The 12,527-nt window shown below is 43.6% G+C and overlaps 2 protein-coding genes across 5 annotated transcripts in view; one reads left to right on the top strand and one right to left on the bottom strand.

Annotated features, from left to right (window-relative positions):
• Window positions 1–12,419, top strand: part of DENND11 (DENN domain containing 11) — a 46,146-nt gene extending 33,727 nt beyond the window's left edge. Inside the window, exons 6-10 of one of the 3 annotated variants that reach the window (XM_017499764.2) lie at window positions 196–327; window positions 460–610; window positions 1,271–1,339; window positions 2,681–8,950; window positions 9,769–12,419. In XM_017499764.2, the coding sequence (XP_017355253.1) occupies window positions 196–327; window positions 460–610; window positions 1,271–1,339; window positions 2,681–2,876 (548 nt within the window). In that variant the 3' untranslated portion in view covers window positions 2,877–8,950; window positions 9,769–12,419. Of the gene's footprint in view, window positions 1–195; window positions 328–459; window positions 611–1,270; window positions 1,340–2,680 lie in introns of all 3 variants that reach the window. The other 2 variants (XM_037728267.1, XM_037728268.1) reach the window with 2 other exon arrangements.
• Window positions 7,591–12,527, bottom strand: part of AGK (acylglycerol kinase) — a 105,233-nt gene continuing 100,296 nt past the window's right edge. For both annotated transcript variants that reach the window (XM_017499765.2, XM_037728269.1), the window contains exon 17: window positions 7,591–12,269. In XM_017499765.2, the coding sequence (XP_017355254.1) occupies window positions 12,135–12,269 (135 nt within the window). In that variant the 3' untranslated portion in view covers window positions 7,591–12,134. The remainder of the gene's footprint in view (window positions 12,270–12,527) is intronic.

The raw sequence follows: 12,527 nt of genomic DNA, 5'->3' as shown, positions 1-12,527 counted from the left end.
GGAAGGTGGCCTAGAGCAGGGGTGCTGCGGGAGGAAGGTGGCCTAGAGCAGTGTTACTGCGGGAGGAAGGTGGCCTAGAGCAGTGTTATTGCGGGAGGAAGGTGGCCTAGAGCAGGGGTGTTGTGCCGCAGGCTCTGAGCGGGGAAGGGCAGTGTAGGCACAGACCCTCCCTGCTCACCACCTCTGTCCCCACAGTGTACTGCTGCTGCTGTCTGGCCAACGTCTCACTGCCTGGCATTGGGGGCACCATTCCTGAGTCCAAGCCTTTCTTCTACGTGAACGTGGCTGACATCGAGAGCCTGGAGGTAGAGGTGTCCTATGTGGCCTGTGAGTACGGGGCCCTCCCCTCATTTTGCCCTCAGGTCCCAGCCCTGCTCCTCCCAGACACGGGGCTCCTGGGTGCCTTGCTTCCTGGTGGGGTCGGGTGGGTTCCCACCTCTCTAACCTTGGGTTCCACAGGCACCACAGAGAAGATATTCGAGGAGAAGCGAGAGCTGTATGACGTCTACGTGGATAACCAGAATGTGAAGACACACCACGACCACCTGCAGCCGCTGCTGAAGATCAACAGTGCGGACAGGGAGAAGTACCGCCGGCTCAACGAGCAGAGGTAGCGGCAGCTAAGGGGAGCGCCAGGGGCTCCACCCTCCTCAGGGCAGCTCCAGCGAGGGGGTCTCTGCAAAGCCTGTTTTCTGCCCCTTCCCTGACGCATTTCTGCCAGTCTCCATGCTGCTTGGGAGAGAGATGGAAATTAAGGGAAGTTCAACAGTGGAAGAGGCCAGGCTCCCAGTATGCTGCCCTGATAGGAAGGGAATAGGTCCATGGTGCTGTTTTCTTTCTTCTCATGGACTTTGGAATCTGTGGAAACTACCTTTGCTGCCAGATGCTGTCTGCGTGACCTTTAGATGTACCTGTGTATGGGGCTTAGAACCCTCTTGACTGAGCATCTTCATTGTGTCGATCGCTGTGTTAGAAGCTTGCTTACGTGTATCTGATGCCATTTTCAATCATTTGGTGATCCTATGAAATAAATGTTATCATCATCATCCCCAATAGATAACTAGGAAAGATTGTTACTTGCCTAAGATTACTAGGGGCAGAACTGCCCTGGACCCCAGGGATATTGAGTCCAAACCCTGTGGATCCCTTTCCTGGCTGATGCTGCTTCCTGGGAGGTGGTGGCCCACTGAAGATGCCTGGCTGAGGCCTCACCTGTGACCAGGGTCCTGGCACCTGCACCGGAGTCTGACGGTGACCTCCTTCCCCACAGGCAGATGCTGTTGTACTCCCAGGAAGTAGAAGAAGACTACAACCCTTGTGAAGAGGACCTCTTCGTGCTGTGAGTCCTGGGGTTGTTGGCATGGGGTCTCGCTGAGGATCCCTTTGGCACTACCTGAGTGACCTGCATCCCTCCCTTGTCACTCACTGTGGGCCAGGGATGCCCTTTATTGCTGCCAAGGGTACTTAGAGCCGGGCTCCTTACAGAGATAAACTGAGCCCTGAAATGCCACTGGGGGAACCCAGAGGACTTAGGGAAAGAAGCAGGGCACTGAAGAGAAACAGGAGTCTTAGTGTCTCTTTTCTTGTTGGGCTTTTACGTCGAGGATGTGTACCCCATGGAAGTTCTGTCTGTCCCTCAGGACTCAGGGACTTCTCATTTCCATTGCCTCCTTTGAATAGAGTAGGTCCTTGCACTGAGTATTATAGGATAATCTGACATTTTAATTCTTGAATGAAATCTCTTTGCCACGTAAGTGCAGGAGCCAGGGCCTTTACACCCCACAGCACTGGCTTCATTCCTAGAGAGCTGGGTGAAGCAGCCTCTGTGATGTGAACTGAATTCTCCCAGCTTCCTATTTGGCCTTCCAGGGGTGAGGTTGGGGAGTAACACTTCTGGTTTGATGTTGAAAACTTAACTGTGGGCATTTCTACAAAGGTGCAGCACCTTGATTCTAATAGAGGACTTCCTAAAACCTACATCCTGTTTAGGTGGAGGGTATCTGAGACTTGAGCACAGCCACAGCCTCATCCAGGCATGACATGTGTCATTGTGTCTGAAATTCCTGAGCACCCAGGACTGCTTCAGGCCCCGGGCCCTTTGCTAACCTGAGAGCTGTAGGGGGCTAGACCGTCTAGTCTAACTAGACAGTGAATGCTGTCCTGAACAGGGCTTGTTTGTTCATAGAGCACTCTAAAGCCATGACTTTTAAATCTTGATCTGTGCGTAACCTCACTCCTCCCAAAGAGTCATCAAGGGATAGCATACACCCAAGGATAACGTTGGCTCAGGTTCATTTTGTTGTTGTTATTGTTGAATTTTCACTTCCTCTTATGACTAAGCAGAAAGAGAGAAAAGCAGAGTGTGGGGGCCTCTTCCCTGGCTGTGTTTAAACCCTGGTCACTTCCCTCTTAACAGGAAAATGGATTTTTGACAGGCCGTCTTGCTCAGAGATTTCCATAATTCTGACCACACCATAATTAATGACAAGTGGTTTCTTTGCTAAACATTAGTAGCACTTGAATCATTGTTTAACTTTTACTCTCTTTCCTTCTTTTAGAAGATCGCTTCGAATCCACTGAAAAGTATATTAAAATAGTATAGTTTTGGTTCCTCATATGTGGATTATCTGGTGAGCTTTTTTTCCCCCTTCCTTTCCTTTGTCTTGTCTTCCAAATGCAGGTTTTTCCTAGAACAAAACAACCGGATATTTCAGACTTTGTTGGAGGTGTCTGCAAGTCAAGACAAAACTCTGACAGCAGAGCATGCCCGGGGCATGGGTCTAGACCCCCAAGGAGACCGGAGCTTCCTCCTGGACCTGCTGGAGGCCTATGGCATTGATGTCATGCTGGTTATTGACAACCCCTGTTGCCCGTAGGAGGAGCCAACAGGACTGGGAGCCGCCTCACGTGGGATGTGAGCAGCCTGGAGTTCATCCTAGGCCCCCAGAGGGCCTCATTTTTTTTAATTAAGTTGACACAAAGGAATATTGTTTATACTTTCCAACAAATGTAATTTTTGCAATTTCCTTTCTGCCCTTTTCCCTAGAGGTAAGGTGAGATCGCCTTGGTTTTGTGTCCGGCCGTGCTAGGATGCTGGAATCTGCCACTTTTCCCCAGAGCTGCTGGTCCTTTGGGTTTGGTCTTGGTTGTATCACTAGGAGTGGGCTGAGCTCTGGAAACATTGGGATGGACTCTTCAGAAAGTCTGTGTTGTCTTTGTCCCTTGATGTATTCGAGAATAAGACAACCATCTGTCCCGTGTGGCCTTAGATGTTCATCTGTCTAAAGGCAGAAACTAGACCAGATGATCTTTTAAGGTTTTTAGTAGTTCTAGAAGTCTATAGTTTTGGGATCAAATCCCTTTTCTTGTTCATTAGGGCAACTCAGTGTCTTCTCTGTTTACTTGAATAGGGACCACAAAGAGAGACAAAAGGATGCTTCTGACATCAAATGTGAGTTTATCTTACAGTCAGAATGACAGAAGTTGCTTATCAGTAAACTGAAAACTAAAATTACAGAATGAAGCCTTGAAACCTTCCTCAAGGTAACTTAATGGTGGCCATGCAATGTCATGTTCCTCTTTCTCTGAACCCCTCTTGGGATAAATCAGGAAATTGCTAAGGGCTAATGCTGGCCTTGAAGCTTGCAAGCAAATTCATTTTCCAATTTAGTCTCTTAAGGGTTCAGTGTGCCCTTGGAGTAAGTTGGGTATTTTTAAAGGGTAAAGTTTGGGCTGCTGGAGGATAGAACAGTTGACGTTCGAGCAGGATAGAGAAGCCGCTCTATGAGTCACTTCATCTGGACACGAGTTCTCTGGAGGCATTAGTAGCAACACCTCTGGGTCAACACAGATGTACTGGATTCCGGAATCTAGCAAGCATCTGAGCTGGTTAACTCAGAGGGTGGAGCATGATGCTAACAAGACCATTTATCACTTTGGACCCCTCACAAACACACTTCTCTTTAGCAGAGGTGACATTCCTTAGGCTAAATAATTGGATTTAGGGACATAACAGATTTGTTAGAAAATGTGGCAGTGGTCACACCCAGGACACTGGTCAGGAAGCCTGAGCATCAGCGATGGATTTATCTATCCATCCTCTGCAGTGCTGTGCTCTAGGCTGGGTCTCGCTCCTTGCCTGTTCTCTCTGGTTGGCCTTTGCAGGAGGGCAGCTTACGTGTTTGTCAACCAGTTAGCCAGTTCCTGTGAGTTGAGTTTAGGCCTTTTTGGCCATGGTTGAGGATTTTGATTTGGGATACCGGGTTGTTGACGACAAATAATTTCTTCCTCCATACCCTTCTCACCTGGCTGTGTTATTGGAATAGCCCATCAATGAATACATCCATGTCTGTGACCAAGACCCAGCCAGACTAATGTACACAGCAGAGAGAAATAACATTCAAATGGTGGGTCACACATCTCATCCCAAGATAAGGTTCTTACGGTTCATGCTTTATTCAAAAGTGTTTTTCACTATAGCTCCTTCATACGGAATATCAAAACTGAAGAAATTCATATGTGGAAATGCAAATAGACATTGATTAATGAAGGTAGCATCTTTATGTAAATATATAAATAAGTTTGGGCATTGAAATGTAAACTGTACAGCTAATACACTTTTCTCTGCACTGTGAGTTGCCACCATTTCAGTAAGGTGTATGTTTACAAAAGAAAAAAAAAATCCATGTTTTGAGGTTGATACCTCACCTATTTTCTCCTTCACATGCAACCCTCTCCTCTTGCCTCTGAAGGGTTGATGGGTCCTTTCTAACTTAGGCCAAGTAATGGTTACTTTTCGTGGTATCCTGAGGCTCAGGGTGTTTTAAGCTGGGGGTAGGTGGTTAGAGGTAGGAGTAGGGGTGAAAGGAAAGGCCTGATTCTCCTAGAGGACACAGGAAGACTTCCTTTTTCTGGATTTGGGGAATCTGCCAGGAGGGCTGCTTTAGGCATTTCTGCTCCGAGCTTTCTGTATGCAAACACTTTTGTTTCCTGTGCTGTTTTAAACTGCAAGCTCAGAAGTGCTGGTATCAAGGTAGCAGGGTGAGAATGAAGTTCCTGTATTTTCCTTTGAATGGTGAGTCTGGGCTTCTGGGTTCCCTTAACTTGTGCTTGTCTAGGTAGCTTTCTCTTGCATCTCCATGTGTCACCCTCCCACTCATGGAGAGGGCCAGGGTATGGGTGGCCCCAGAGGAGAATGTGCCAGTGAGGCAGTGCCATGTTTCAGGTCATAGGGGCCTTGGGCTCAGCTGACCCCAATGCAGAACTTCTCCCTTTAAGAGAGATCCCAAGAAATTGGTCCTTCCCTACCTTGCCAGCTTCTTCAGAGGGCCAGAAATCTTGCTTAGAGCTTCTGCTTGGCTGAACAGCTTGTGCGTTATCTCTTCGGTTACCTTTGCCACCGTTGATCGTCCTCAGAGTATGTCTTGCCTGGGCTATGAAGTGGAGGCTGTGGCCTCCAAAATCACCTAAGGCTTGCTTTGTACCAGATTCTGCTCCCCCACATCAGAAATTAGCAGGCACAACCCGGGATCCTTTGCTGCCAGTTTTCTACAAGGGGAATTCCACAGTGACAACAGAAGCTAGGAGCCATGTGGACCTGCTTTTCTGCCAGTCTTGAAATATTTTCTGAGAAGCCATCTGCTTTTGTTCAGAAGAAAGTGGTAAACATCGTTCACAGACATCTAGGTCTGTAAGCTCTTTAGGGGCGGGCATGATGATTATCATTGACCTCCTGGAGCAGGGTTGGAAACCTGTGGTGTGATACCTTCTGCCACTATCTGCTGCCTGGCCTCAGCCCTCGCCTGCCTATGCAGGCCTAGTTCTCCTGTGAAGCTGTAAGCCTGATCACATGCCATACTGTGAATGAACCATGTGCTGGTTTGGAAATAACTTGCTCACCTGAGATGCTGGCTAGGCTGCCCTATTTATTGTTCCTAAGTTAGAAGATCCCAGATGGGAGTAGAATCCATGTTTGGAGCTTGTTGGTATCCATGTAAAATATGACAAAGGCCTGTTAAAGGGGGTGTTTTCAATTCTGTAGGCTCAGCAGATGATACTGCTCAGCCTTTGGGAAAATGTCCAGTTAGCCCCTGGCTTAGGACTCTCCACAAGGAGTTAGAAATGGTAGAGCTTATCTCCTACCAGACTAAAAAAAGCATGGGCCAAATTATGTGTTCAGAATTTGCTTGGGCTTTTAATGTGAAATATTCTCTACGCCTGCTGGAGACCATTCCAGTGTCAGTGTCCCAACTGGGACCTGTACGATCCTCAGTCAATTATGATTAAAATGAATTAGAAGGCTTTTGCCTTCCATATCTATCATCTATTATAGCATCTCTGCTTCCATCTGGTTAAGGGAGGGAAGCTGAAATCACTGATGTATCAATAGAAGTAATTTAGCATAGGAACTTGCATTTGTAACTTATCTTGTTTTGTTCTACTTGAAAGTCAAGAAAGTTAAGATAGCACACGGTGCAGATGCTCCCAGATGCCACATGTGAAGATTTGTGACCATGTGACTACTGATGATCTTTTGGCTAGAAGATAAATCTTAGCTAAATCACTGTTTTTCATTCTAAGGGCTATGAGGATGAATTTGCTATCAGTCTTGATACACTGAAAGCCATTCAAACACACTAAAAGATGAAATCACTCACCTTTAAACTGAGGCCTTCAGGGAAGGGCAGTAATGAATTAGCCTTTCAGTCATAGGACATCAACCCTCCTAGAAGAGGCAGAGACCTGAGGGACCATTTATTTCCCTTTGAAACTGCATAGCCCAGGGACTGGATTAAGATGCTTTCTCCAGTCTCTGTATAGGTCAGCCTTGCATAGGTAAAGGAAGAGTGGGCAGGTGGATGAATAAAATAGGATAATGCTCAGCTTGGCAGTGAACTTGCCTTATTGTGATGACAGTTCTAACATGGGCAAGAAAATTAGCATGGGGACCAATATGCCAGGCATGGGCTTTTATCTCCCTAATAGATCCCAAGCTTAGTGGGCTTGGATTCTGCGAAATGGCCAGTGCTCCTCTCTTGTCCCCTGTACCTTATAGTTATACCCTGGGGTGGGAATCCTGCTGACCCTAGTCCCGTCCCTTCTCATTTCAGGAGAACTCTTTTCTGATTCAGGTAGGGGGAGAGGGGGAGTTAAGGGCTCCATTTACTCCCAAGTCATGGATTTTTAATATTCCATTTTTATTACTAATATACCTCTGTTCCTAGAAGCTACTGGCGTACTGAGTGTTGTGGGAAATGGCTGTGAATTAAGTTAATGTTTTTCTTATAAGAAATGGAAGTTTATTTTTTTATTGATATTACTGTGTGATGAAATGAGTATGCATATACTGAAATGGAAGGAAATTTTAAAACTATTCTAGAGGAAATGGGCAGTTTTGTAATTTGGTAGTGGCTGAGACCCTATAGAAGTTTTACTATGTAAATAATTTGGAGAGTGAATAAGGAGATTGTGCTATAAAATCTTGACAGCGCTCTTTAGGAGGCAGACTTGACAGTCCTAGGAAGGTTGACATAAAAACACCAACCTTAAGTAAAACTCTAGTACAAAAAAGGGTAAATGGCATCATTCTTATTTTTGGGCCTCTTTCTTAACTGGAGAGAGGTGGGAGTGGGAGGTAGATTTATAACTGGCACTTTAATTCATTTTTGGAACTAGAATTTAGGGGCAGTTGGATGAAATTGCAAATTTAGAAAGGGAATAAGAATTTTCTAGTGCTATATAAAGACAACGGAGAAAAAAAGCCTTGCTTTCATCTTTTTAGAATTCTCGAATTTTAGCATACTGTGGGGCTTCTAGAGTTAATATGATCTAAATTCAGAAAATTTAATTTTCATAGTAGGCCAGGTATGAATTACTTATGTTTCCTGTAGAATGCTTATTTAGACTAATAATAAATTTACTTTGCTTTCTAAGGCCAGTCAGCAAGTGTGGGGGTGAGGCAGGATGTTTTAATTAGCCAGAGATGATCCATAAAGTGAACAGTCCACACAGAGGTCACTGAGTTGGATGGTTGCAGATATTTAATTGACATTAGAATGAAAACTCCTTCCTTTGGGTAAACTAAACAAAAAGTATACTAAAAATTTTAAGATGATGTTACAAAAAAAAGTTTCGGTCTAATGTGTCCACAAAGATTGTCAAGTAAAGAATGGTGGAGATTCTTGGCTTTTGAACAACCACCCTGGATGAGTGACTTCAGGGACAGAGAGCAGAGGAAAGCAAAATGAATTTTCTGTGTTTACCCAAAGCTTGTTGACTGAATTTTTGTACAGGTCTGGGAAAATAAGCCTAAACAAATAGTTGTAGCCTTAGAAAAACTTTTCCCATTTCTTTCTAAGAATCAGCATAGCCTCCCTGTCGCCTTAAAGGTAAAACTCCTATTTTGATTAATAACCCAGCCTAAGAGTTATAGCAATACGAGAGACTGAATCTATTTTTGTTTCAGGTATTTACCTCATATTATGAAATTGGTAAGACACTTAATAAATTTTGCCCTGAATACTGGTGTGCCCAGGTATGCCGTGCTCTCTCTGTTGCCAGTGGTGGTAATTTTAAGACCTAAAGAAAGCTGGGGTTAATCCTGAAGCTAAGAGTAAATGTTTCTTGAATTGATTTTGTTCTGTGGTACAAATAACATCTATGAATATTGTATCTGTATATATCTGAACCAAGTTATGTGCAGAGAGGTTGACATAACTATATTTACAGAAAATGATTTTTACAATTAAAGTTCACATTTTAACATGAACATGTGTGCTGCAATCCCTTCTCTAGTCCAAGAAATGTGGTTTGTGGTAGGAAGGAATGGTGGCCCACCCCACGAGCAGAGCTGTGGGGCTGAACCTGACTTCACTTGCAGTCCTGAATGGAGGAGACTGGGGAGCTGCTACCTGTCCTCCTAGAAGCCACGATCAGGACAAACTTTCTCCAGGTAATAGGAAACAAAGTTGGGAATAACTACACCACCCAGAAGACGAGTTTAAAACTGTATGTATATATTTGGTATATGTGTATATTCTAAACTTCTATTTCATTTTTAACCTTTTGGGGAGTCGCCAACATTCATTTAGAACTGGTATAGAGTACACTGCTGGCGGCGGCTCTGTAAATCAAATGGCCTGGAATCAAAGCCGGGTTCCTACTTTCTGAGCTGTGTAACCATATAATATTACAGACTGAATGTCCCTTATTTGAAATGCTTGGGACTCAGAAGTATTTTCAGATTTCAGATGTTTTAGGATTTTAGAATCTTTGCATTATAAATCCAAAACCCAAAATGTTCCACTGGGCACTTCCTTTAAGCATCATGGTGGCAAGGTTTCAGATTTTGGAGCATTTCGGATTTCACCTTTTCAGATTAGGGATGCTCAACCTGTAGCTACTTCCTAGGGTTGTTGTGAGAACTGATGCATCAGTTACGTGTGTGAAGCACTGGCACATAGGAATTATAACTGCATACAAATATGTGCAAAGTAGGTATGAGGAAAAACGCTTTATGTTAAGCTCTTATAGAAAGCAACTACGGTGTTTTTAACAAAAGTAATCTTTGCATTTAAGTGAAATTAACCTGTCAAAAGGTTTGTACTAAACAAAATCACCTGGAAAAGGAGGCTGACTTAAAAAATGCAGATTCCTGGGCCCCAACCCCAAACTGGGTTATTAAGTTCTCCTCCAGACAGCTCAGCATTCCAGCTTTGGCTGACAAGGCTCACTCTCTTTTAGTTGCATTGTTAAACATCTTCCATGCAGGCCTTATGGGGAAGGACAAGGCAAAGAACAAAGCAGTCAACAATAAGGAAACCAAGCCCTCACAGGAAAGAGCCTCAATCAAGAAAACAAAGTTTGAAACAAGGTATATTTATATTTATAACTGAATTAAGATTCTAATGTGGCTTCCATATCCTTCCCTAATTATATGTACCATTATGATTAGAACCACAAAATGAGCACACATATACACAAACTGGTAGCCTAGCAAAGAAGCAAGCCAGATTCTGCACTGGTCCTTGATACTGTTACAGAACCATGATATGCTGAATGCTCTCAGCTCAGGTGAAAACTTTTATTTTCATATACCACAGTATCCCTTCTCTCTGTCCGTGGGTGGTATGGGATGAGTGATCTTTATGCTGATGTTTGCAACCATCTGTTAGGTCTTTGCTAAAAGCAGAAATTTTACCACCCTGAAGAATATACAGTGTGAAATAAGAAGGCCTTACATTTTGTGATCTTCATTCATGGACTTTTCATAGCTGTTCTGTAATCCACTAAAGCATTGGTCGTGTCTCTCCATGGGATGTGTGGGCATGGTGTATGTAGTCTATCTTAAATGGGATCTGCCTGAGAGTAAGCCTGTATAGCTCAGGCCTGCCAGCTCTGCTTCCTCCCTTTCCCCCCTCGCAGTCTTCGCTCCTTGATCTTCCTGTGGTGCACTGCCGTCTAGAGTGTAAGAACCTCAGGGGCACTAAACAAAGGAAAATTGGTCAGTGGTAGGAAAAGTAAATGGTGTCAATGACAGGCTTGGCAAATCAGGTGGATTTCAGTTCTCTGCCTTCAACAACTAAAGGAGAATCTAATCAAGTTGTTAACTGATAGATCATTATTAATAATTCTTGATAGAGCACTATGATTTTTGTCGAAATTCCAAAGGAATTCAAAGAACTGCACAAAATTAACATACTTCTTTCTATTCTCATAGAACTTATGTGCTTACATCTATAAAGAAATGAAACAAGGAATACAACTGAGGTTGAACCCCATCTCAGCTGTAAATAACATTCGTGTACTCTTGGATAAATGAACTAATTAGGTTAAAGAACATTCTAATAGAACAATTTTTAATCATCAAATAATTATATTAATATTTTCATTATATACCAATAATATTTGTTCTGGACTGACAGAAGAACTAAAAAAACTTACTTATTTCCATTTATACTTTTTTGTTGACAAGGAGATAATGGGGCGAATGATTAAAAGATGTCAGGCATAATAGATTACATTATGACAGGACTCTTGGCTGAAAGTGGTATGGAAATACAGAAGGAGAGAAGCCAATTTAAAATGTTCAACTACTAAAAAACTAGCTCATTTATTTTTATAAATGAATGAACGGTGTCAAATTGTTGTGATATTTAAATGGTACTGAATATATTTAAAATAGCGATATAACAGTTTTTATTGTAAAATACCAATATTTACACAACACCAGCAAATACATACTTTGTCAACTATTTAACTTCCCATGAAAAATTTTAGGTGGCAACTTAGATGGGTGAGGGGATACATGATTTTTCAAAATACTTTTGGGGGGGCACATGAGCAGAATACTTTGTGGACCACTGTTTTTAAAACACTATTTCTCCAAGTATGGCTGAGGGACAACTTACAGAATCACCTGGGAAGGGTGGCTGACTTTTAAAAAATGCACACTCCTGGGCCCCTTCCCCAAATTGGGTTGTTAGGTTTGGGGTGGACCCCAAATAAATTTTCAACATGCATCCCAGGTGGCTCTCATGCATACCATTTAGGAAGCACTACTTAAAAAAATAAAAACTAGCATTTTACAGTATTATAGCCATGGCTGGAGGTGAAAACCACCTCACATACATTTCTGGACTGAGGATAGAACTGAAATAAAAGCTAAACAGAAGCTGGAGCTCACAAAATAGCAGCACCCATGGAGGAGCCTAGAACTAGGAAAGGGTCACCAGGGAAGGAAGACACTTCCCCGGAATTACTAGCACGGTCAAAGAACAGAACAAGAATGGAGGGGCTTAGGCAGGCTAAGCCCACTGTGGGCTCTCCACTGTGGTTGCACTTTTGGATAAAACAGAAGAAAGTCCTTTTCCATCTTGAACCAGCCTGAGGAAAGCTCGTGTTTAGGAGGGTCGACCATCACACCAAAATAAAACATGCACTAACGGAAGCTGATTGCCAAGCAGGTGACAGAGCACACTTTGGGAAGCACTACTGGAGGGGGGCAGAGACATACTTGCCATGAAAATGCCCTTGGGACCCTCTGTCAACACTTTTGGGATGGTTGAGTCACCTGTTCTGTTTTGGTCCCGCCAATGGCCTAAAGTGTAGTCTCAGAGCACTTGCCTTCTGCCTGCTCACTGGGTGGGGCTTGCCAGCAGTTCTCTTTTCCTAGGATCACAGAAGAACTGCAGCTTCCTGGGGAGCAGTTTCACCTCCACAGGCATTGCTTCATACTCCTCACTGTCAATGCTAAAAGAGCCCCCGGCTCCCTGGGGAGAAGAGAATATTCAGAACAGCTCACACCCACATCAGTGGCCTGCTTGAATTGGAAGTCTCTCAACAGCATCAGAATTTCATTATTGGAAAATATCATCCTCTCTTGAGAATTTATCCTAATGTTCTTTTACAAAAAAAAAAAACTTCAGTGCCTACTATGATGGGCACAGTGCTGGTTCTGGAAACATCCTAATTCTACCATCCATGAAAGGATTTACTTCCTTTTTTTGGCTCCTATCTCTTTCCAGAGT

The sequence above is a fragment of the Cebus imitator genome, unplaced genomic scaffold, assembly GCF_001604975.1.
Source record: "Cebus imitator isolate Cc_AM_T3 unplaced genomic scaffold, Cebus_imitator-1.0 Scaffold260, whole genome shotgun sequence".
Classification (NCBI taxonomy): domain Eukaryota; kingdom Metazoa; phylum Chordata; class Mammalia; order Primates; family Cebidae; genus Cebus; species Cebus imitator.
The sequence above is the reverse complement of the archived record's forward strand: the minus strand, read 5'-3'. Positions and strand labels throughout refer to the sequence as shown.